This window comes from Cannabis sativa, chromosome X (assembly GCF_029168945.1).
Source record: "Cannabis sativa cultivar Pink pepper isolate KNU-18-1 chromosome X, ASM2916894v1, whole genome shotgun sequence".
Classification (NCBI taxonomy): domain Eukaryota; kingdom Viridiplantae; phylum Streptophyta; class Magnoliopsida; order Rosales; family Cannabaceae; genus Cannabis; species Cannabis sativa.
Genome location: NC_083610.1, coordinates 37,665,801 through 37,691,992, shown reverse-complemented (window position 1 = coordinate 37,691,992; position 26,192 = coordinate 37,665,801). Strand labels below are relative to the sequence as shown.

Here is a 26,192-nt window from a genome sequence, read left to right as displayed (position 1 = left end):
TGTTGTAGATTATCATATCAGTAAAACCCTGTGTCTGATAAATCTAGGAAACTTTATTCACATAGTCATGTTTACTTTCCAATGTGTTGACGGCACAATAAACAGGATCAAGTATGTGAAAAGGGTTTCAGATGAATTTATACATTATGTACATATAATCATGAAATAAATCATGTGAACCATGCAACATTAAATGTTATTTCTGATCTATATTAATAAGTAAATCTGATTATATTGAAATGAGTTTTATTTAGGGCATAAAACCCAACACCGGGCCGTGGGCCCCGTGTCTTGGTTCGGGTCAGGGTCCCGGGTTAGGAAGTGGGTCCAGGTTTGGGTTCGGGTCCCGGGTCTCAGGTCTGGGTCTTGGGTCTGGGTCTTGGGTCCAGGTCCCAATCCCAGTCCTGGTCCGTGTCCGGGGGCAGGTCTCGAGTCTCGGTTTGGGTTTGGGTCCAAGTCCGAGTCCGGGTTCGGGTCCTGATCCGGGTCCCAATCTCGATCCCAGTCCGGGTGCGGGTCCCAGGTCCCGGGTCCCGGGTGCGGGTCCTGGGTCCCGGGTCTGGGTCCTGGGTTTGGGTTCGGGTTCGGGTCAGAGATTGGTGTTGACCCTAAATCCTTTTTAAATATTATAATACAAGCTAATGCGGATAATTTGTTGTGTATTAAATAATACAACATACATTGTATTAAAAAATTTGATCGTAATAATTAATACAATACATTGTTTTATCCAAATATAGAGTTATTTATTATTTAATATAATACGACTCTTATACGGTATACCAAATGAACCCTTTGTGTGTTGTTTTTCAATTTGTTTTGAGTTGATATAATATGTTAATACTTTATTTTTATTTTACAATTAAATTATTGTCTAGTTGTTTGTTCATTGTAATCTAATTGTTAAACTTAAGAAATAAAATGAATATATATATATTTAATTTTTTATGAGTAGATTTATTTCTATTTTATTTATTTTTATTATAAAGAAGTGTACTATATTTTTAATTGATTATTATTTTAGTTATGCTTTAATTGAAGTCTAGATAACTTGTTAATATTTTCATAAATTCTATAAATTGTATCTTTATATATTAAAAGTGTCTATCTAACGGCAATTTTTAGTTTAACAGAATATACTCAAAATATTCTGTTAAATTTAACGATTAGGTTTGATCTCCCGTTAACAAATAAACCCAATAATTAACCCAAAAAATTAAACAATCTTTTAAATATTAATAATCTCTTTTTAAATTAAAAAAAAATCATCTTAGCCACATATCTCTCTAACAAACCTATCTTGGGAGAATATTAATATACCACTTCTATCTTTGTGTGATTGCAGATATACTACTTCTGTCATTGACCCACTTTTTAGCTTTATAAATAGAGATGTTTATATAATATTAACACTTTACAGAATATTTATAGATATAAACTTACATTACAATGCTATGTTAAAAAAAGAACTAAATAGAATAATCTACTACTCCAATAATAAATTTATTTACAATTTTATAATTACACTAATATTATTTTTAATACATTATTAAATAATATTTCAAATATAAATATTTAATTTTTTCAAACAAAAAATTTGTAATCTTTAAAAATAAAATACATTCAAAATCTTAAAAAGACCAAAATCTTAAATAAAACTAGCAATACGTGGCTCGGCACGTACATTCACCTAGTATATATATATGTGATTGTGTAATGATATATTTTAATTTTTAAAATTTTAGTTTAATTATTTGTGTCATTTATACGGAAACACATCAACAAATAATAGTAATAGTAATAAGACACATAAATGGTTATTTAATTAGAAAAAATTAAAAAAAAATAAAAATAACCAGAGTACAACATTATTTTTCGTATTTTATAATATTAAATTTATTTAGTAAAATTTTCTCATACTCTTTGCATGTGAGATTATCAATAAAATACTAAATTATATTTCATTATTAATTTAGTCATTGGTTAAAATATCTGATAATTTTTACTTTATTTTTGTTGGTATAAAATGTTGGATCAAAATCAGTATCTCACAAAAAAAAAAACAAACAAAATTAATAATAGTTGGTGTTACTTTTCATGTAAGAGCATCTCTAAGGATATATCAAATTTAGTGTTACACTATCACTAAATTTAGCGTCAAAAAGTATTTTCACTCCAACCACAACACCAAAAATTATACTAAAAAAAATATTCCTTATTATTATATTAATTTTTAATAAAATAAAAAAAATTAATATCATATTAATTAACAAAAATTGCCACAATTGTTATATTTAAAAGAGTCACACGACAGAAAGTTTGAATTTTATTTTCGGCGTGTTAAATTTTTCTAATTTTTTTGAAATTTTGCAAGATGTCTTAAAGAACTATAATGTACACGACCATAAAAAAAGACTAAATAAATCTCTCGAATGTCGAAACAAGTAGGAGTATATCAGTGTGCCACTTTTAAAGAAATGCAGTTTTCGGCGTATTAAATTAGTCTAATTTTTTCAAAATTTTACAAAATGTCTTAAATAACTATAATATACACTACTATATAAAAAATAGACTAAAAAAATTTATCAGATGCCGAAACAAATAGGAGTAGATTCGTACACCACTTTTAAAAATGTGTATTGTAAAATTTTTCAAAAAATAATTCTTAATTTTATAATTATAATAATATAACTATATAAAAATATTAATTAAATTATAAAAAAAATACAGTGATCTATGGCATAATTAAATTATATGTCGTGCACTGTTGACAAAACTTTAAAATGGTAGCACAATTGCTGTATCCTTCGAACAAAATCACAGCATACATAAGATTTTACCGTGTCCTTGGACTTGCTCTAAGAAATTATATAATTTAGGATCTCAAGAAATATGATTCCCCACTCGAGCGTGTCTTTCACACCACCGGTTGGTTCTGTTTTTGTTTAATTTTGTATCTCAAAAGTATATTTGTAAATAACAAACTTTAAAATTAATATTTTAAATGTTTATTTTTCTATGTATTAGAAAAAATGTTTATTTGAGGTAATTATATCCTAAAATAGAAAAAATCCCTAACACTGTATAAATACAATTATGACCACCAAATCAGTATGATACATTAGATTACAAGAGATCTATACATTAGATTACAAGAAGGCTCTTCTAATGCCTTCTAAGCAGATAAAGAAGAACTCAGTTGAATGAATCTTTGAGCCTCTTCAGTGCGACCAAAACGTGTAAGAAGTCCAATCATTAAAGAGTAATGCTCTTCAGAAGCCTTGACTTCATACCTGTGAGCCATTAAGTTGAAAATCCGGCAAGCATCCTCAACAAATCCACCATCTTCACATATAGAAAGAACCACTTTGAAAGTAAAATGGTTTGGAGTAAAACCTTTGGCTATCATCAAATCAAACAGACCAATAGCTTCTCTATACAAACCATTATATCTATAGGCCTCTATAATTGCAGTCCAAGTCATTGAACCCTTTACCTGGATTGTGTTGAAAACCAAATCAGCATAATGAATTGATCCACAAATCCCATATATTCTCACAATTTCTGCAGAAACAAAATGGACTGACTCGAAATTTTTCTTCAAAACTTGGGCATGAATCTCCTTTCCAAGCTTCAAGTTTTTCAGTTCACCACAAATACTTAGCATCCTTCCTATTGCTACTGAATCCGGTCTGTGCTTGGATAACAGCATTGATCTAATCACACCAAGTGCCTCATCTAGACAATGGTTTTCAACATATGAATCGATCATAGCTGTCCATAAGATCACATTTCTCTGCTCCATACCATCAAACAATCTTGCAGAATAGTCCAAGACACCACACCGCGAATACATCATCATCAACGATGAAACTATAGATATATTAGGCATGAAACAATTTTTGACAGCATAAGCATGAATCTCTTTACCTTGGTTCAAAGCTCTCAACTCTGTGCAAACCGGAACTATAGTGGAAACTGTAACAACATCAGGCTTGCTTCCTTCCTGTTGCATCCAAATAACTGATCTCAATGCCTGCTCGAGCCTCCCATTCGCGACATAACCCGACATCAAAGCAGTCCAACAAATAGCATTCCTCTCCTTTGAGAGATAGAAAACTCGTCTACCATTTTCCATGTCCCCACACTTGCAGTACATATCAATCAAGGCAGACTGAATGAATATCTGCTTTGAATAACCCTTTGTCTTTAGAACATAAGCATGAGCTTCCCTGCCGAGTTTCAAGGCTGAAATATCACCTATTGCAGGGAGAATGATGGTCAATATGACTGAATTTGGCCTTAAACCTTCCACCACCATCCATCTCAAATAATCCAACGCTTGCCATTGCAGCCTATTGTGTGTAAAACCAGAAATCATGGTTCCCCAAACAACAATATCTCTTTCAATAATTTCTTCAAACACTTTGGTTGCAAGCTTAATCTTGCCACATTTAAAGTACATATCAATCAAACTCGTCCGCAGCATTTCACTACCAATAAAACCGTTCTTAATCAAAAGGCTGTGAGTTTTCAAACCTTGCAATAGCGCCTTTGAACCCGCAAAGCTCTTGATGGCATTAGAGAAAGTATAAACATTCAACTCAACCCCCAATTCCCGCATTTCAAAATATGTATGCAGAGCATCTCTATATCTCCTCCCACCCGAGACCACAGCGCCTCTGAGTAACGCATTCCAAGGGTAAACGCTCCGGCTAGGACTTTCGTCGAACAGTTTATGGGCATCTTCGGCCGAACCACAAGCCGTATACATATTATTTCGTACGCAAGAACTCGTTTTTATCGAGCCCATTGATCCGAATAAACGTATGGATTTGTTTACCGTGGTCCAGAGACTTCGTACGGACGCAAGCGGTGATAAGGGCAGCGAATGTGGTGGGGTTGACGGGAATGCCTTCGTGGTTGAGGTAGTCCAAGATGGTGATAGCCTGGGTCAGCTTGTTTTGCCTAGCGAAATTCTGAATGTCCTTGTAAACGAAAACTGGGTTTTTGTTGTGAAGTGGTAAGGACTCTGGAAAAGCGTCCTTCTCTGTGAAAATCGGCGGCGTTTTGGGTTTCCTTCGGCGCTTTTGCGGCGGCAGCGGCGGTTGTTGCTGCTGTTGCCCTGTGGCTTTCCGAAACGACGACGTTATAGGAGGGTTTGGCGGGAAAGGTTGGAAATGAAGTGATATGGGTGAAGAGGTTATAGATTTCATGGTGTGAATTGTTGAACCAAAAACCTTAATTGGGCAGCAAAAATTGAACCCAGAAAAATGATGGTGGCAGTGGCAGTGGCACAGTCCCAGTATCAGTATCTAGCTCTATGTGTGTGAGGTTGTGACTTTAGACCATGTACCATCTCAGATGTAAACATTGTGATATATTTGGCGCGAAAAAAAAAATTATGGTAGATTTACATCAAATTTTAATATTGTGCTTAATGCACAATTATAAAATTTTAATGTAAAATTTAATATCTAATTAATGTTTTTATTAAAAAGATTAAAACTAATAACTTTAGACGAATTACCACTATTTTTTTAACTTTTTTTTTTCAAATTTACATTTTGGGTTTCTAAAGTGGTTGCAGCGCTAGTTGCAATAGGGGTTTCTATACGATTTTTTGTTGCAATTTAAGTTGCAGCGCTAGTTGCAATAGGGGTTTCAGTGTAGAATTTCGTAAAAATACAAAAAAAAAAAACTGTTTTTTCATTTTTACACTTTAAACTAGTTTTTTTTTTTTTGCATTTTTACGAAATTCTACATAGAAACCCCTATTGCAACTAGCACTGCAACTTAAATTGCAACAAAAAATCGTATAGAAACTCCTATTGCAACTAGCACTGCAACCACTTTAGAAACTCAAACCGTAAATTTAAAAAAAAAATAGTAAATGGAGTAATTCCCTCCTTTTCATTATTACACTTCAAAACAGATTTTTTTATATTTTTACGAAATTCTACATAGAAATCCCTATTGCAACTAGCGCTGCAACCTAAATTGCAACAAAAAAATCGTATAGAAACTCCTATTGCAACTAGCGCTGCAACTACTTTAGAAACTCAAACCGTAAATTTAAAAAAAAAAAAAAGTTAAAAAAATAGTATATGAGATCATTTTCCTTTATTATTAATTTTATTATTATTTTAATATGTAAGACAATAAAAAAATAATATAAATGTTTCATAATTTTATGCTATAGTTAATTATACTAATAAAATAATACAAATGACATAAATGTAAATAAAAAAGTAGTGTATTTATTGTGATGTAAATTTTACATCACAGCAAATGTTGTGCCAAATTTAGCAACAAATTTACATCACTTTTTGGCACACCATTAGAGCATACTTTTTGTTAAATGAGTTATATTTTAACTTTCCACCACTTATTTGCATCTCCATTGGAGATGCTCTTACGTTGAAGATTAAGGAAAAGAAAAGAAAAAATTGCATCATAATCCCCAAAATATCTACTTTGATGCACATAACTCTGCAACCTGGAAATATTACAAAAATAGTCTCTAAGCTCGAAATTTTTATAAGCTTGTTAGTTTTCATTTTAACAGATACGTAGTTGCTTCAAAAAATGTTACGTGTTGATATTAAATTGCGACAAAAGCTTTCATAAAGTTTACCTTAATGCACATAAGGCTCTAATCTCGAAAAATTGCAGTAACAGTCCTCAAGTTTGAAATTATCGTTAGTCCGTAAGTGCCAAATTTAATAGCTCGACTTGTTGCTCCCAAGATTGTCAAATGCTGATATTTTATTGGTCTAAATTATAATTTTAATTAAAAATAATTTAAAATAAATAAATAAATTATTTTAAAAACTAAATTATTAACTTATTTTTTTATCTTTTCTAATTTATTTTCTTCTCGTTCACTCTCAGTCTAATCTACCCGGTCCCAATCTGCTTTACTAGCCACAATCCACAACCCACCACAACCCACATCTCCCTTTCTCAACTGTATACTCCCTTAGAATAAATCTATTAGTTTCTCCTAAAAAGTCACATGTTGATATTAAATTGTGACATAAGTTCTCAAAAAGTTCACTTTGATGTAGATAAATCCTCAACCTTGAAAAATTACAGTAAGAATCTCCAAACTCGAGTTAGGGACTATTATAGTAATTTTTTAAAGTTAGGGACTTATCTGCATCAAAGTGAACTTTTTGGAGACTTATATTATAATTTTCCCAAAAGAAAATTTCAATATTATACATCACGACATGAACCCAACCCACCCTGACCCTAGTACAGACTTTAGACGTCGGCCTCAGTCACGGATCTCGGCCTCAGCCCGAACATCAGACTTTGACCCAACCCCAGCCCCGGACCCCATATCCAAACTCTGGAATGTGAGAGAGAAAATGTAAGAAAATATGCTTTTGAAATAGAAAATAACTTTTTGATGTTATATAATTTTTTGTTTTTTATTAACTTAGTTCTTAGAAAACTGTTTTCAAAATATTTGGCCAAACAACATGTTGACTCTGTTTTAGGTCAATAACGCATAGTCAATGTTACGACAATGAAAGTGTTTGAATATGAGATAAATAAATAAACGATACAAAAATTTTATAGAGGTTCGGTCCCAATTATATGGTAATAACCTACTCCCCTTTCTTAGTATTTCTTATTGGAATATGAAGATCACAAGAACTAGAGTCAAGTGAATTTCTTAATATTCTCCAAAGGATTTCAAATGAATGTTTTTGTAGCATAATAGCTCTCTCTGAGTATCAAAAATCCATCTAAATAGTGATATAAGCCACTATCTATGGGGTTACAAGTTAATAAATGATATTAATTACAGAATATTCATTAAAGGATGATTATTCGCTCAATCCCACGATTCTAGATACCTATAATGACCTGATCCTCAGGAATTGTGGAGTTAATATTGTGGATTTGGAATAAGTCCATTATTTTTTCTGGTCGGATGGCCCGGGCAGGATGCCACCTTGTTAACGTTCTTTTAAAGAAATCAACTTAATCTTCATTGGTCGTTCACAATGATTGGCCAGTTCACTCCAACTACTTGGACGCTTGGTCGTCGTCAATGCTGAATTGTCTCGGTTGATTCAACAAATTTAACATAGTACGTTATACTTCCTTGTCTTCCAGTTAATTCGTCCAATCTTCTACCTTCTGGATTTGTTGCATGCCTACTAGCATTCCATTTAACGCCATGTGTCATTTTGTTTCGTGCCACGTCACTTGGGTAATTTTAGGGTAACATTTGCACTCTAAGTCCATGTAGGAGCGTCTGGTCGTACGTGGACTTCCTAGTTTCTTCTTTGTACGATTAAATGGCACGTATATTTTCTCATGTGATCCGACCTTTAGGATTTCGCACCTGCCTGACGTGGATCCTGTCATGTCCTTTTAAATCTTTAGTTGTCATCACTACTTACATAGGTAAATGTGCATGAAAAAACGTAACTGACAGTTACACAATTTCCAAGGAAGTTTCTCAAATACAGATGAGACCATTAATTTTTCTTTTTTTTTTGTGGGGGGGGGGGGGGGAAACAATCATTACCCCCATTAAATTTTTTGCAAAAACTCTTTCTCTCTCCTTCTAGTATAAATAACCATCCGATACTCCATTTACTTTTTGTAGCAACTTCAAATTTTTTTAGAGAAAACCTTTTTGTTCTTTAAGTTCTTCTAGAGCAATCCCAGAGTTTTCATGCTAACATCCTATGAGTTTTTAAACTTCGCATTTTAGCTTCCTCTCGACTTTAAACAGTGAGTAAGTCTTCTTCCCATCCCTTGCATGATTTTTTTACAAGTTTTAATCTTTATATATTGCACTTCACTATCTATTGGAATATTTTGTGTGAGTGCACTGCCACCGTCTATTTGAAATAAACCTTTTTATGAGGGGTGATTTTAAGTTATTTCATTGTCCGTTTGAGATTAGGATGACCTTAGGTGTTTTAACTTCACTCGAAACTATGCTTTTAGCTTTATTTGCATTGGTGGTTGATTCTTTCAACTTTTGGGTTTCTTAAGAAATTCAAGAACTTTCATTTTTTAAAGTCTTATAGAAAAATCTCCAAAACCTTCTTTCTGATTCTCTATCTGTGCTAAGTCAACCCATTAGAGAGCCAAACTCTTAACTTATAAATTCTAATGTACTATGCAAATTACTTTAACAAGATTAAAGTAAACTTATACCATTTGATTGTGTGTAGTCTTGATGTAGATGAGTTTCTTAGCTTGATTTGCGTATTTTGATCCAAAATTGACTTTACCCGAGAGTTAATTTTGACTTTGACTATTACTTTTGGGTTGACTTTTGACTTTGAGCTTTTGTAGCCCTCTTTTAAATATGGTCTTGAATTCTTGCTCTCTTCATTAAACTTTTGCTCTTATGAAGTATGAAGTAGTTGATATACTTGTTGAATCCACTTCTTTGATTATGTTTGACTTTACCGAGCAAATATTAATACTATGTGAATTTTCATGTAAAATGATCAAGAAAATATTAGTAACAAATAATAATCAAATATGTGTATATCATCAAAATAAGTGAATGATTGACTTTTGGTCAACACTTTGCCCCCAACGTGATTATCACAAAAGCCTTTGTGGACTTCACTGAGGAATCATGCAACTTATTCTTTATTAAAACATCTCATGAGAGGTAAAGAGAATTCATGCCTGTACATTACCCTATCTAGAATTAGATACCGTACAACTTATTGTACAAACTTCCGGGCTTCATTTTTTTCGTCAGGTAGTGCTCATGTTTTAAGGTAGGTCGCGATGGGAGTCATCCATGAAGGAGTGATGTCTAGCAGGTTGATCTCTTCTGAACAGGTAATGCTTGGATCTTCAAGGTATTCAATTGACATGAGATTTGTTTTGTCCACGACTGTGCTACTTGCTAGTCGGGCCAATGCATCTGATGTTGCATTTTCTTCTCTTGTGACCTGCCTTATGGTGTACCCTTTAAATTGTGCTAGTAAATCCTTAATCTTGCTAAGACATGCTGCAATTTTTTCACCCCTTGCCATGTATTCTCCTGTCACATGATTGACCACCAATTGTGAGTCATTACATATGTCAAGGTGTTCGGTGTGTGTTGTCGAGCGAAATTCGCAACACCAAAAGTATATGATAATTCTAATAATACGAAGAAATTGTTTGAAGAACAAATGCGAGTATTCAACCTAAAATAGCAAGTACTCGAGCTGGGAACGTAAATACTTAATAGAAAACTGGAAATAACAAGAAGACAAAGGATTATAGTGGTTCAGTCAGATCACGATCTGCTTAGTCCACTGTAGCAAGAGTTTCGTCGTTCTCATTTCATGGTGGATCACTCCTTTATATACAAAGCAAGTGTCCAGTTAGTTATACAAGGATCGCATTCATTGTCAATCCGTTTGCACATTGTTTTACAGTAATTAAACTAAAAACGTAAACATCAATAAATGAATAACAGTTTCTATTCGCTAAATACAGCAACGTATGCGTCTTCTAATATGCGAGTTGACTGTTCATATTCTAGTGTAAGCTCGCGGGCTTAAGATAGACCTAACATTTAATTAATTTTAGGATGTCTGCGTTCTTATATAGTAGCATCTATGGACATCGTATGACGAGCTGATAGAACCTAGACATGCGAGTCTATATTGGTTTATCGAGGCTGTCAGGTCTTCAAGACCAACTCGCATTATAGAGAATCGATCACTATGTTTTCGCAGGAGTATAGAAAGTATACCCGCACATAATCTTGATACATGCGAGTTGGATCCGTTCTCTGGTTCCATATGACGCGAGTTACACGAATGCGATCACACTACAAAAAAACTCATTTTCCCCGACTAGTTTTTTGGTCATTAAAACTCATTAATTAGTCACCCAAAATTTTTTGTGACTAATTATTTTTAGTCACTATTTAGTCGCCGAATGTCGGTCGTAGAAGAGAATTAGTGACTAATATATTTAGTCACAAATAATGTTATTTTCTATGACTAAAATTTAGTTACAAAATATATTGAAGTTAGTCACAGTAAGATTGATGTATTGGTCACATAAATACCAGTATTTACTTTCAACAACTAAAAAAGTAAACTTTAACAACTAAAATTTAGTCACGAAAAAGCTAATATTTTGTGACTAAATAGTTTAGTTGGCAATAATAAATAAAAAATTACATAAATTAATTATTTAATGACTAATAATTAGTCATAAAAACTAATTATTATTATTTTTTAATTTAAAATATATTCATTTAAATTATATAATAAAAATAAATTATTCAAAAAGCTATATTTAAATAATATTGAACACATTTATTCATTACATAAAAATTACAATAGCAATCATAAAAAATTCAATTACATAGTCCTTGCTTGAATTGTATTGTCTATGAACTACAACAACAAACTCCATGAATCAGAGTTGCCAACATGGAAAACAGAAAAAAGTTACCCCAATACAAACCAAACTAAATGAACAAAAAAAAACTAACACTAAATTAGGCAAACAAACATAAAAAAAAAAATGTGAAGCCTCTATCCTGATCTAGCTCCAACTCAAAAGCTAGAAGCACACACCCCTCAAACTCTTAAAGCATCCTTTGAGCATCTGTAGGCATGATCTGTGAAAGAATTATAAGAAAATTATGAAAATCAACAACAATACATAGCTGTCACTACAATTTTAAATGAAAAATTTATACTTTATTAGTTCCGAAAACAAACTAATCATAGACTCATATAACAAAGACCATGTAGTGTAAATAGAGGGCGAAGAAAAATGTGCAATTTAATTCTATTGTTTTTGTATCAATTTGTGTCTAAGAAAAAAAAAATCTTAGCTGTTTTACCTGTAGATGGTTCATCAAGTATGACTATAGGAGGATCTCCAATCATTGCGATCGCAACAGACAATTTACGCTTGTTTCCTCCACTTAGAGAAAATGATGGTTTGTTAGCATGCTTCAACAAGTCAAACTCCACTAACTTTTCCATTACAACCTGTGCAGGGTAGCACATAATAAGAGTCAATTATTTGGTCATTACAAGTACGCCATAGTGAAGAAAGCTAATGTTCAGTGTAAAACTTAATTTCAATGCATCAATTCTAGACTAAATATGCACTGTAAAAAAACTTAATAGCTTAAAGGAATTTAAATAATCAAATTTCTTGCGGTGTTTGTAACAGAAAGCAGCCACACTTTACAAATGTATAGCCAGGCAATAAAAAAGATGAGAAACCCAAGTTAACTGGATAGAAACGTTGAGACTGAACACAATATCTAGTTTAACAATTTTGTAGCAACAACACGAAAGAACAAAAATTTGAGATGAAAACATACATCATCTATACGATAATCTGACACTCCTTTTAATTTTGCATAAAGCTCAAGATGCTCTTGGACAGTTTAAAATTCTAGCAAAGGCATCAAACTGTGGGCAAAACCCAATCTGAAAATGAATAACAAAAAATAATCAGCTTTCAACATTTAAAAATATTTTGAGCACCAAAAAAAAATATATGACAACATACCTGCTGACGAGCTGCCTTTGGATTGGTGCGAATACTTTTCCCAAATATGTAAGCTGATCCATCTGTTGTAGATTCCTCTCCTACAGTAAAATTGACTATGGTTTCAGACACAAGCATAGTATAGAAGCCTGATTGATAGAGTATTGGGACACAAGAATTATTCATACTGGTAACCTTTTGAAATCGTTGTAGTATTCTTTTAATACTTGGAAACACACAAAAAGATAGCATTGCCACCAATGACAAAACAATAGAATTAGATTGCACAGTTCAGACATTTCAAATAACAAGTATGAATCTCTTGGTTAAAAACTAATGCATACCAGATAGCATTGACAGAGTGGTTGTCTTTCCTGCTCCATTTGTGCCTAAAAAGCCAAAACATTCCCCCTCTTGAACTGAGAAAGTCAGAGACTGCACTGCCACTTTTCCTCCAGGATACACCTGAAATTTCCAACATATTTAAAGATTAAAGAAACAGATTGTGGAGGGGTCCAAACCAATAGAACTCACTTTGAGTTTCATGCTATTTTTTTCCTTTCTTTTTTCTCTTTCTGTTAGGGACACCCAATTCTCTACTTACTTGTACTCTTCTTTATTCTTAACAAAAGTTGTGTTTCTATAAGAGAAAAGATATAAAGCTCAGTTTGAGAACTATCCAAATACTGTGAAGACATACCTTTCAAAGATTACGCAAGTAAATGATAGCATTCTCAACGGAACCTGAAAGTACTCTGTTTCTTTCCATTGCCACATCTGAGTCTTCATCGAAGTCAAGAGCAACCTTTTCTGCAGAGGATCCCAAAAGTGGTTCTAAATGAGGAGAACCATCACGTCGGAAACTTTTTATACTCCACCATTCCTTGTAGGAAGGCAAGAGTTCAAGCCCAAGTGTCAACAAGAAGTAACAAATGCTCTGTGACAAGTGAAAAAGCCATGTCAGATCATATCATATTTCTAAGGAATTCGTACTCAATTCTAATTTAAAAAATTATAAATGGCAAGATATCCAAAACAATTTTTTTTTAAAAAAAAATGAGAAGATATAAACCTCAACACCAAGATAGCATATAGAGGCACCAGTTACATTCCAATCAAAAGCTGCATCACTAGATTTATCTTTCATCCCTTGACGCAGAAGAGCTAGTGATGCAAGCTCATCAGCATAGCAAAACCCTGGAGATAGTCAGAAGAAATTCTGCAAGAGTAGAGTACACAAGTCGAGAATGATAATTAATTAATAATGTCCTACAGTGCATAGTACTGAATCACAAAAATATGCTAATTTAATAAGGTTCATTCCTCTTGTAGCGTAAAATATGCTAATTTAACAGTTTTCACAGCAGCACAGTTTCATACAGGTACTGAAAGAGAGTATTTTTCAGCTTGATTTTAATACATATTCCCCATTTCTTAATCAAAAATAAAATAGTTGATATTAGACTTTCACTCCTGCTTTTTCAATGAACAGAAAGGTTAAAAATTTATGCACAATCCAAACCTTAGTCATTTACTTTGATAGTAATGTCTGAAGAAACACTTCTCCAGTTGGGTAATAGAAACTCACCTTGAGAAAAGAATTTGCACTAACAGTTGACTTAATAAGCCCCATAATGAAAGATATGACCATAAGAATGAGTCCAGAGAAAAAGTTGATCAAGAGAACTACATTGCAGAGAATAAAATATTTTTATAAGCTTGAAAGCGTAAGCAGAAATTATGATTGTCCGGACATCGATAAGGATAAAAATATTTCTCACCTGAGCCATAGTATGGTCTGAAAAGAAGAAAGAAAGGCAATATGTTGACGATGCAACAACTAAACCATATCCCAAAAACATGATGACTGTTGGCAAGAAACAATCCCTTCCGATAAACTGATCCAGACCTACAGACAATCAATTTTAATGTAAGTAAAAGTGAAATTGAACAGGCTTATTCTATTCTGGACAATAATGCATTGCTTAAAAAATACATGCATCTATATATTTATCTAAAACACTGCAGATGTAGACACAAGAAAAAGGAGCATTCATGAGAATTAAAAAAAAAAACAATACATAACACTTTTAAGTAACAGATTTCTCAATAAATAGTTTGTATGCTTATCAAAATACATTAAAATAAAAAAAAAAATTAAATTGATATTTGTTTTTATGCATTTTGAATTGCAAAGTGATCTAATTTTTTAACAATGATTTAGTAGTTCAAAATCAACAACTTTTCTCTATAAAATATTATTTAAAGATAAGACATACCAAATATACTAAAAAGACCAATTGCAAAAGAGAAAGGAAATAAGAAGCTGATGAAGTCCCATATGTAAGTGGAAGCCCAATATGAAAGTATAGAAACCTGATGAAGGAGGGCAGAATTAAGACAGATTCAGATCAAATTAAATATGTTAAGCATAACAAACATTTTATTTTTTGAGGGTAATTGTATTTATTTTGATTGAATTATTAATAAAGCGAGTTATTGATATAAGGCAAGCTGGGTAAAAAGAAATTTTATAAAAATAAATGAAATTAGATATACCAAAAAACTTTCTTTGATTATCTTGCAACAGAAAGAGATCTACAACAGTAAAAGTTCCACTCTGCATTATCTTGCAATGAGAGAAGTTAAACATAATATAACAGTACTATAAATCTCACCTTTTGAAAGAAAAAAAAAATCATTCTTTGTGGTTATGCAATAATTGAGTTCTCAATTAAAGCTGAGCTTAAGTTCAACTATGTTTTATGTTGGCAGATTTGGTTGTTTTTGAAAAATAGTGCAACTCACAGTAATTGCATTCCTGCAACATCTGATATGCTATAATTACTTGAAGTAGTAATATGAGGTAAAGGAACTGTTTTGATGGCTAAAACTACATTCATTAATAGCTCCTGTGATATCACCACCACTGTTGAGCTCCATTACTAAATTATTTCTTTTGTCCTAGATTGAAAAATTCAATACATTACTCCTAACTTAACATAGCCAGCCTCTCATTTGTTAGCTAATGATGGTGTTTTAATTTAGATGTAAAATTAGTGTTATTTGCAATAGGAGTATGCCTCATGTGGCTAGCTAGTCATACTGCTCTTATAGCTTATTTGCCTTAAAAGTTCTCCCATGCCACTCATTTTTTAGTGCCAACAAATATGAAAATAATTGAAAAACAAACTTACAATTGCCTTGATGCTATCACCTGAAGAATCTTCACAAGTTCATCGTAACTCCAAACTATTTCTTTCATTTCAATCTCAATTCACAAACATTTAAGATCTAGTTTTTCCTATTTTCTGACACAGTTTCAGCTGCCTTAGCCTGCTAATAGAAAGAGTTGATGAAATTGATCAATGTCCCCAAACACTATGTTACTGTTCCATCTTGTATGACTTATCATATTTTAAAACATGACCAATGTGACAAACACAAATGGTCTAATGGAAGAGACAGCAATATAATAACTGTACTAAAACTACATAATTAGAGTCAGTATTTTTATTAGGATTTATTAATATTTGTATTACTTGTCTTAATTCTCTTAAATTGATTTAGCTAACTTATTTATATGAAATGTAAGAGCATGGAAAGCTTACCATTTTTTAGACCAGATGTTGCAACTGCATTGCTTGAAGATTCTCTTATTATAGGAATTACACTATCCAAATTATGAAGCCCCACAACAATACCCTATGTGCATATTCATCAAAACAGTGAGAATAACTCATTTTCTTATAACTTTGTAGGCAATCCAAAACAAAATTACAACTCCGATTTCAAAAATAATTCAACATTGAACAATTGAACATTTTGCAGCAAATAAATAGAAAAAAGAAAATATATATAACCGGAACGAAAATATAGATTAACCTGTAGTCCGTAAGCTATGAGTCTCAAGAACAAGCATCAACAAAGCAAAGAATTCATCTTCATAGTCTAAAACCTTATGAAGAAAGGGTCTTCTGAAAGCCAATACCTGTTAGGATATACAATGACACACAACCCTTAACAATGGAGCTAAGTTAATGGCAATGCTTCAATTGCTAACAATAAAAGCAATACATACATAATTAGAAAGCTAATACCATGATAACCAATGTGTGATAACTTCCTACGAATATGCCATGTCTAATGCCGAATTTTTTTATAATTAATCATATAAAATCCTCTAAATATTTGACCAAATCATATGCTATTTCTCTACTTTATTTTTATTTTAAAATGTATTATATTTGTTTAAAAATTGATCGCTGATTACCCGGAGTTAATGCAGAGAATCATATACAAATTCCATGAAAATCAGTGATAAAGAACAATTAAATAAAAAAAAGTAAAACCTGTCACAATATAAGCTTAACTGTGCCAAGAGAATTCTCTCACAATAAGAGGGAAAATAAAACCTGTCAAGAGCAATTACCTCATTTTAATTTAGCACGAGTATATACCCAACTCCCAAAATCAATCCAACTAAGGATATCATGTTCTTCCAGACACAAGCAGCTACTTTGGACCACTATATGAAGAGAGAAGCAAGATCAATTCATATATAAGTAAGCTAGTTTTTTACCTATATGAACTACTCGTAGCCGCCGCTGGCATGGAAGGTTTAACACTAGACGAGGCGTCCTTCACTGGTTTTGAGCAACCCAAGCAACAAATTTCCATTAGGCTCAAAAGGCATACTAAGAAAAATACAAGATATATTGGGATACACAGAGGAGAGATAGAGAGAATAGTAGTGGTACTACTTTGGCAGAAAAAACATATAATGTGTTGAGACATAATTTACCCAGTAACAGTACAAAAGATAAGAGAATGAACAATTCCCTTCATTACTTCCTGTCTGGTGCGTAAACTATGTCAAAACTATATTATAATACACTCAAAAAGAACATCATTAGCTATCCAGTAATAATAATCAGAATTCAGCCCTTGCTTGTTGAGCAACCCCTTAAAAACTACAAACCAATATTCCATTCCAAGAGTGAGTGAAAAATCATCTACTCTGGCTTTTTAATCTGTGCTAAGCCTCACAGCCTCCACATACTAGGCTCGCAATCGAGCAACCAGACCGTCGATGCCTTTTCTTCCGAACCATCTCCTTCCTTCTTTGAGGTTGAAGAACAACCTTAATGGCAGTATCAAAAACAGCTTTGACATTCTGTTGAGTCTTAGAACTGCACTCAATATAAGCTGTTAATTTTACCAATATATACCACATTGGAACAAGTTAGAAGCATCTTTCTAGTTTTATTCTTATACTTTCCAACAACTAGGGCTAGTACTAGCCATTCTTGGCTGAAAAGAACTAATAATGCTAACAATAGAAGTACCAAATCGGCCATGAGAGGCTTTTGGTTTATGAATACATGCCACAAGGAACATTGACTCAACATTTGTTTGATTGGCAAGAGTATGGAATTTGCTATAACATTGGCCTACTGACTCTATCTTTTTCTTTTGTAAAATTATGTAAAAATAAAAATAAAAATCAATTGAGTAAAAATAAAAAGTGGAAAAGGGAAAGCCAAATCTAAATTCTAAATATGAATTGCTCATCCCCTAGTATGCCATATGCAATAACATCTCTAGAAATCCCTATAGTATTTTTAATCGATTGAAATCGACCTTTTTCCATCGAAGAAAATATGCACCAATTTGCTTCCTTAGCTCCTCCCCCTGAGCAGATGTTATGGCGTTGGCTCCCATGTGATCAGCAAGATAACCCCTGTCATCACGAAGATCTAGTTTTGTTCCAAATATAATACCTGATTTGCTTGGTCGGCAAGAATATAAGGTTCTTCCTTATACCATTTTGAGCTGACATTTATACTTGTGATATGGTATTCTTGGTGTGTTCTTTTCTTTTTGGTATCAGTATCATACCAGTCACATTGAAAAAGTACCACTTTATGATCATATATATATGATACTTCTAAAATATCTGTTATGACACCATAAAAGTCACACGTACTGCCACCATGTTCACCTTCAACCCAAACACTGTAATTTTGAGTGGTTCGTCCGACGTCCAAAATTTCAGTATGATAGCGCACGCCATTAACTATACATCCATTATACGAGAAGATTCGATGATCTGGCATACTTGCAAGAGCTAAGACTGATTTTGTAATTTGATGAGGAGATAATTTATATTTTTCATTTATCTGTAAAAGTATTATAACTATTAGCTTTTAGTAGAAACTATACTTAACGCAGTTGTAAAAAAATACTTACTTTTTCTTTGAACCAAAATGAAAATTCCAACTCTTGAGTTCGAATGATGTCTACTACGCCTTTAGATTGTAATAAAGCTTTGTGCTCGCTATTTAATAAGAAAAAGATGATATAAATATTTGTGCAAAATGTATAAAAACTAAAATTTATACGATAATTATAAATCTTACTCGATGTAAGGTTGTAACTCCGGACAATTATTTAAAATGTACCAGTGCAGCTTGTTATACTCATTAGGTTCTAAATTGCGAAATTCCCTTCCACCAAATAACCTTGTAGGTTGATCAAAAACAGACAACGTTGATTCATTTTGTACCTCACTGAGATCCCAATTACGCTCTGGACGATTGAATTTTGTTTCAATCCCGTGAAGATACATCGAACAAAAAGTTAAGGCCTCCTTACCAACATATCCTACAGCAATTGAACCTTCTGATCGTGCTCTATTCTTAACTAAATTTTTTAGAGAACCTAAGAACCTAAAAAATTAAAATTCATCATTAGAAAAATATTCTTAATTTTTAAAATAAGATGGATAAAATTTTATTTTAAAAAATAATTAGTATTTTACCTTTCAATAGGATACATCCATCTTGTATGTCTGGGACCACCTAACTTTGCCTGCGAAGGTAAGTGCCTTTGCTAAGTGGATCATGACATCAAAAAAAGCTGGAGGAAAAATGGATTCAAGTTTACATAAGCACTTTACAATTCCTTTCTCTAGTGAATCCAAGTCTTCAACGTATAATGTTTTTGCGCACAACTTTCGAAAAAATAATGAGAGCTCGAAAATGGCAAGTATCACATCCTTTTTCACATATGGTCGCAACCCAACTGGTAATAATCTTTGCAGCAAAACATGGCAATCGTGACTTTTTAAGCCAATAATTTTACCTTCACTTATATTGACATTCCTTGAAATGTTTGCGGCATACCCATCTGGAAATTTGACCGACCCTAACCACGTACAAAATTTTCTCTGGTCAACTAATGGCAATGTGTAACATGCTTGTGGTTTAAACCATTTATCTCCTTGTTTCTTCAAGTGTAATTCTTTGCGTAGGTTCATCCTTTGTAAGTCAAGTCTGGCCTTTTCAGTATCCTTTGACTTCTTATCTATGCATAACATTGTACCGTAGATACTTTCACAAATATTCTTTTCAATATGCATCACATCTAAATTGTGTCTCAACTTTAATTTTGACCAGTATTCTAACTCCCAAAAAATACATTTTCGACTCCAAATAGGTTTATTCTTTTGGGTTCTTCCACCATTCACATCAACCTTTAATCTTTTTCTCCTTTGCACGACTTCTTCTAACAATTTTCCATTATCGTCTTTAGGTATTTTTCCTGGAATGAACTGATCAACTTTTTCCAATTGTTTTAAGATATCTTCCTCTGATAATATTTTAGGAGGAGGACGACTTTCAATTTTACCATCGTAGCGTTTATCTTTTCGCCATGGATGATCTAATGGCAAAAAACGACGATGCCCCATATAACTAATTTTACTTAATATGGGAAACGAAAAAGCATCCACATTACAAATAGGACATGCCTTGTAACCTTTTGTGCTCCATCCAGATATTGTACCATAAGCTGGAAAATCATTTATCGTCCACAATATTGCAGCACGCATTATAAATTCTTTTTTATTTGATACATCATATGTTGTTACCCCTTCCTCCCATAATTGTTTTAGCTCATCAATTAGGGGTCGTAAGTAAACATCAATGTCTTTACCTGGAGAGTTGGGACCAGGAGTTAATAATGCCATTATGAAATTATTTTCTTTCATACATTTCCAGGGGGGCATGTTATAAGGCACTAATACAACAGGCCATATGCTATAGCTTGTGCTCATGTTTCCAAATGGATTAAATCCATTGGTTGCAAGTCCCAATCTGACATTTCTGGGGTCTTTTGCAAATTCTGGAAATTGTTTATCGAATTCTTTCCAAGCTTCTCCATCTGCAGGATGTCTAAGTACACCTTCAGTATTTACACGCTTTTCTTTGTGCCACCTCATTTCATCTGACGTATGTCGTGACATAAAAAGTCTTTGTAGACGTGGAGTAATTGGAAAGTAATGCATTTTTTTCACCGGTACATTCTTTTTCTTCTTTCCTTTATGTTTGTACCTTGAAAATCCACAAGTAGGGCATTCTGTAGCATCTTTATATTCTTTCCAAAATAGAGTACAATCATTTTTACATACATGAATTGTCTCATAACCCAATCCAAGAGTGCGTAACATTCGCTTAGCTTCGTAATGAGACTTTGGCAGCTTATGATCAGTCGGAAAAGCTTGACAAAGTAATTCAAGTATCATATCGAAACATTTGTCACTCATTTTATTAAGCACCTTGATATGCATCATTTTCACCAAAAATGTTAAAGAAGAAAATTGTGAACACCCTGGATATAATTCTTTCTCTACTTCGTCAAATAATTCTTTAAAATTTGTAGGTTCATTGTAATAAGTTTCCTCCCCTCCAATTTCATCATTTTAATTAGTTTCAAAATTTACTCCTCCAGTAATATCTTCAATAACGTCAAACATTTCATCATCCTCCTCCTCAGAATCTTCGTTGTCTTCATTTATGTCTGACTCTAAATCATCAATATTGAAGCTTGAAGCAGTTTCGTCCTCGCCGTGATATACCCAGTTTGTATAAGATTTAGAAAAACCATTGACCCATAAGTGTCGCTCTACTGTTTCTAATTCATGATAGTAGAAGTTCACACAATCGGTACAAGGACAAGGAGTTTTATTCTCATCATTCAAGTGACTACGTGCGAGGTTAATAAAAGTACTAACCCCGTTGGTATATTCTTCTGATAATTTGTTATTAGACCATATCCAACTTTTATCCATTATTATTTCTACACAATAAAAATAATAATTATTAAACATGTGTAAATATAAGTACTCTTAAATATATAACATACAATGATAATTTTATGATAATATTTTAAGTTTTCGAATTGTTTATGTTTTCAAAATAGAATTTTATCGATGGTTTATTGTTGTTAGATAAATAATAAAAATTTATAAACCTAACTAATAAGTATAATGTCAAATTGATTATTAAGATATAATAAGGTAGAATACTTTGCGAACAAAGAAATAAATTGAAAGAAAAATAATTTTATTTATTAATTTTTAAAAAATATTGCTCATATAAATAAAAATATAAATGAAAATTTCACACTATTTTTTAACAAATATAAAGGTACCCAATATAATACATTAAAATTAATACAAAAAATTAATTTTATAGGAGTAAAACTAAAATTATTATAATTTTTTATATAAAATTCTAATTTATGAAAACATGAGTGGGCCCAAAGATGGTATAATTTTATTTACATAGAAACCCATATAGTATTCAATGAAATAAAATTAAAAAAAAAATAGTATTTAGAGAAATTTTTTATTTTTTTTAAAAAAAAATATATTTAATTATCATATTTCTAGTCTCATTATTATTATTTTGTTTAAATAGTTTCCTATTATATATCTTTCCAAATTAAATAATAATAATAATAATAATAATAATAATAATAATAATAAATAAAATACAACAGATAACACCACCATCATAAACTCTTTCTCATTCATGAAAACCTAACCCTAAAAAATTGCCGTCACTCCTTCTCTCCTTCTCGTCTCCCTCTGTTCGACTTTGGCGTCCCTCCCGTTGTCGCTGTATTCCAATTCTCCGACGTCCGTGGCAGCTCAGGCAGTACACGGAACGAGAGCGGTCGCCCGAACACATTCGAGGTTGGAAAGAATGGGAATACATGAATGATATTTTATTTTGAATCAATTTATCTTTTGTTTTTGATAGACACTAAATATCAATCCCTACTCTCCTTCTTTTTGGTTTTTGTTTATTTTTGTATCACTAAAATTTTTCAGGATTCATGATGACTTTTAATTGTTTGACCTTGTTTGAATATATGATTCCGATTTAAGATAATCATTTTTAAGCCTATTTAATCTCTCTAGAAAAGCCTATTTAAAATCTGAAATCGTGCACCTATATCTCTCTGTTATGCCTGTGTGTAATATTTCTAAGGTTTACTGTGTATGTGTAATTTTACTAATGTTTTGAGGGTTTATATACTTTTTAGTTTGGTTGGCTGGTGATACGACTATTAAATGCCTTGTTCTAAGTAGTTGGATATCTAATTCTTTCTTAGGTTTGAAGTTGTATTTTTGTTTGTCTCTGTTGATAGCCAAAGAAAAAACAACTATATGCATCCAAAAACGAAGATGATTAATCCATGTTAATATATTTCCTAGTTAGTTACAATGCATATTGTTTTAGTGAAATAGGATAGAAATTTTTTCAAACCTGGTTGGATGTACCGACTCCTTCTATCTTCTTTCAAATCCCTAACCAGTTGAAACACCTGAAGAGTTTTTAATTAACAACCAGTCAATACAAGATTGTAAAGCCATCATAAATTTAATTTAGCTCATACCTTAACAAATATGACCCTGATTTGCTCTTCAGATTTGTTCAGGCCAATTAAGATTTGTTTGCGTTAAGAAAAATTAAAGTGAAAGCGAACAAAGTAAAGAAAAAAAATTAATTGAAGATAATTTGTGTATATATAGTATATATAAAGATATAAAGATATTAAAAAATCAAAATTTAAATTTTAAATTTTGAAATATTTATTTCAAATTTTTGTTAAATAAATGCTTTTTTTACCCTAGATTAGTGTAATCTGTTATGAATTTAAATTTAAATTAATATCTTTATTTTATTTTAAATCTTTCACTTAATGTTTGTTACTATACGTGTTTTATTTTTCAGATAAGTTAAAGTTAATATTTATAAATTATTGTTAATTAGCCTCTTGTTTCTTGTATGGTTTTTGCACTAACACTGCCTTTTAACTAATTCAGATATTACGAATTGGATTCGCAACATCGAACAACATGCTTCAGATAATGTCAAAAAGATCCTGGTAGGAAACAAGGCTGATATGGATGAAAGTAGAAGGGTATGCTACTTTTCATTGCGACTTGAATTCTGGCTTAAAGTTTATTTTGACTTTTTTCTGTCATTATTTGATCATATTACCTCCTAATTTGTAGGTTGTGCCCACCGCTAAGGGCCAAGGCACTTGCTGATGAGTATGGATCATTTCCTTTCAACCAATTATTTTTTTCCTCTTTCATTTATTGATTTATTCTCCCTCTCTCTCTTTGATTTTTTTTTCTCTTTTTTTCATTCTCAGATTTGAAAATGAAAAATGAGAATAGCATAATAAGAGTAGCTTGAGGAAGAATTTTTGTTGTTGCAGGTATAATTCTGTTGTATTTTTTTTAATCTATAGGGTTTGGAAAGTTTGAAAAAAAAAATCTCTGCTTAACTTTCACATTTAATCTTTGAAATGGATTTTGGATTTAATTTGTCATTATTATTTTATTGTTTTGATATGTCAAGAAATTAGGTTCTGATTCGAGTATTTATAGTCTGAATTAGGAATTTTTTATTTATGTTCATATTCTTTTGGTTTTGGTTCAGATTTATTTGATGGGTTCTTATTGATACTAGTGTTTAGGTTAGTCTTTCTCAGAAATGGTGACTTTCAGGTTTCATCAGTACCAGGTTGTGGGAAGGGCTCTCCCTACTGAGTCAGATGACCATCCTAAGATTTACAAGATGAAGCTTTGGGCCACCAATGAAGTCCGTGCCAAGTCCAAGTTTTGGTAAGCCAATGTTTTTTTTTATTATGATCTTTAGGGTTTTTGGAGTTATTTGATTTGGGTAAGTGATTTGTTTTTAGTTTCTGCTTAGGTATTTTCTGAGGAAGTTAATGAAGGTGAAGAAGACCAATGGACAAGTTCTTGCTATCAATGAGGTACTTTATTTGCTCATAAGCTTGAATTTGGATCATCTAAACATTGTTCATTGTAAAAATCATAGCTTTAGTATATGAATATGAATCCTAGATAGACATTTGAAATAAAGGAAGTTGATTCCATTTTAGTGTAACTTTTTTTTTTTTTTAATTTTTTTGTGTTTGGAAATGAAAGTTATCCCATTTGGTTAAGAGTATAATTTTAGCTATCTCATATGATTTTTGTTGAACATTTCTTTTGGTTCTAAAATGGAGTTTTTTGAGCACAAAAAGCCTGAGGATTACCAACTCTTAATGTGGCTCAATTAGGGAGATAGTACAACAATAATGTTTTGTACTTTGGAAATTTTTTGATAACGATGAAAGGTAGTATTGTTTTGTCTATTGGTTTTGGCTTTGATAACAGAGGTTAGCCGTTGAAATGCAAATGTGTCTTTGCATCACCAAACTTTTGAAATCGAAATCCTTTTAGTGAATATGTACTTGATGACAAGTATTGGTATTTTTTCAATTGAAATTTTGATTAGAAAACTCACATTTGACCACAATCATTATTCTTCTCTACTCTTTTCTAATAAACTACATATGAATGGGGCATTTTGACATACAAGTCATGCCATTTATTGGTGTTTTTTTCAATGTTTATTGCTTTGTATTGATAAATATTTCTAAAACTAATTTCAGATCTTTGAGAAGAATCTTACAACAATCAAGAACTTCGGTATCTGGTTGAGGTATCAAAGTAGAACTGGTTATCACAACATGTACAAGGAGTACCGTGACACCACACTTAATGGAGCTGTGGAACAGATGTACACCGAGATGGCTTCTCGTCATAGGGTCAGGTTTCCTTGCATTCAAATCATCAAGACTGCAACTATCCCTGCTAAGCTTTGCAAGAGAGAAATCACCAAGCAATTCCACAACTCGAAAATCAAGTTCCCATTAGTCTTCAAGAAGGTTAGGCCACCAACCAGGAAGTTGAAGACCACATACAAAGCAACAAGGCCCAACTTGTTCATGTAACTTGGTTATTTAACAATCAAGCTATAAAGAGAAGTTGAGTGAGTGAGTGACTCAGTTGATTCCTGAATCTTTTTTTTGGTAGAAACCTTTTTTGTCTGTTTTGTTTTGAAGGATATTTCAGTCGTTTGAGCATAAATTTTAATTTATTTTTCTTTTTTTAAAAAAAATTGTTACTTTTTTTTTAAGGAATTTTAGGATTAGTATTGTAATTATATGTAGATTTACTTTATCAGCATTCTCTTATATAAAAGTGTAAGTTCAGCATTCTCTGTAAAAATGTTTTCTGTTTGCTGTTTCACTTTCTTGTGTAGCAACTTATGTGATTTTCTTCCTGTTCTAAACTTCTCAATGATATATGGCTGTGGTTTGTTTAAAAAAAATTGATGTTATGCATATTTTTCCTTGATTGTCTTCTCCCTTGTATTTTTAATAGATTTATTGTTCAATGAAAATATTTTGTGAAATGTGCATGTTAGTTTTGAATTTCATGATTCTACATTACACAAGCA

The 26,192-nt window shown here is 32.1% G+C and overlaps 2 protein-coding genes, 1 long non-coding RNA gene and 1 pseudogene across 7 annotated transcripts; 1 reads left to right on the top strand and 3 right to left on the bottom strand.

The window, feature by feature from the left end:
- Window positions 1-2,969: 2,969 nt before the first annotated feature.
- LOC115709897 (pentatricopeptide repeat-containing protein At1g71460, chloroplastic-like) lies at window positions 2,970-5,431 on the bottom strand (annotated as a pseudogene).
- Window positions 5,432-11,325: 5,894 nt separating this feature from the next.
- Window positions 11,326-17,815, bottom strand: LOC115710119 (uncharacterized). Of its 5 annotated transcripts, none has more exons than XR_009684943.1 (12): window positions 16,949-17,815; window positions 16,402-16,507; window positions 16,128-16,221; window positions 15,714-15,855; window positions 15,076-15,136; window positions 14,796-14,892; window positions 14,105-14,425; window positions 13,589-13,735; window positions 12,861-13,453; window positions 12,538-12,617; window positions 12,347-12,455; window positions 11,326-12,005 (listed from the first exon to the last, which is right to left on the bottom strand). It is a non-coding gene; the product is annotated as an uncharacterized LOC115710119 (long non-coding RNA). The 5 variants fall into 5 exon arrangements; XR_009684945.1 differs by having other exon boundaries at window positions 15,714-15,852; XR_009684946.1 differs by having other exon boundaries at window positions 17,099-17,815.
- Window positions 17,816-18,129: 314 nt separating this feature from the next.
- LOC133032145 (uncharacterized) lies at window positions 18,130-21,649 on the bottom strand. Its single transcript, XM_061105995.1, has 6 exons — window positions 21,302-21,649; window positions 19,390-21,136; window positions 18,981-19,239; window positions 18,769-18,856; window positions 18,506-18,698; window positions 18,130-18,335 (listed from the first exon to the last, which is right to left on the bottom strand). Exons 1-6 carry the CDS (start codon window positions 21,647-21,649, stop codon window positions 18,130-18,132), a joined length of 2,841 nt encoding a protein of 946 aa, XP_060961978.1.
- Window positions 21,650-24,272: 2,623 nt separating this feature from the next.
- Window positions 24,273-25,940, top strand: LOC133031884 (large ribosomal subunit protein eL20y-like). The gene is made up of 3 exons (XM_061105640.1): window positions 24,273-24,505; window positions 24,594-24,657; window positions 25,342-25,940. Exons 1-3 carry the CDS (start codon window positions 24,375-24,377, stop codon window positions 25,681-25,683), a joined length of 537 nt encoding a protein of 178 aa, XP_060961623.1. The 5' UTR covers window positions 24,273-24,374; the 3' UTR covers window positions 25,684-25,940.
- The last annotated feature ends 252 nt before the right edge of the window (window positions 25,941-26,192 follow it).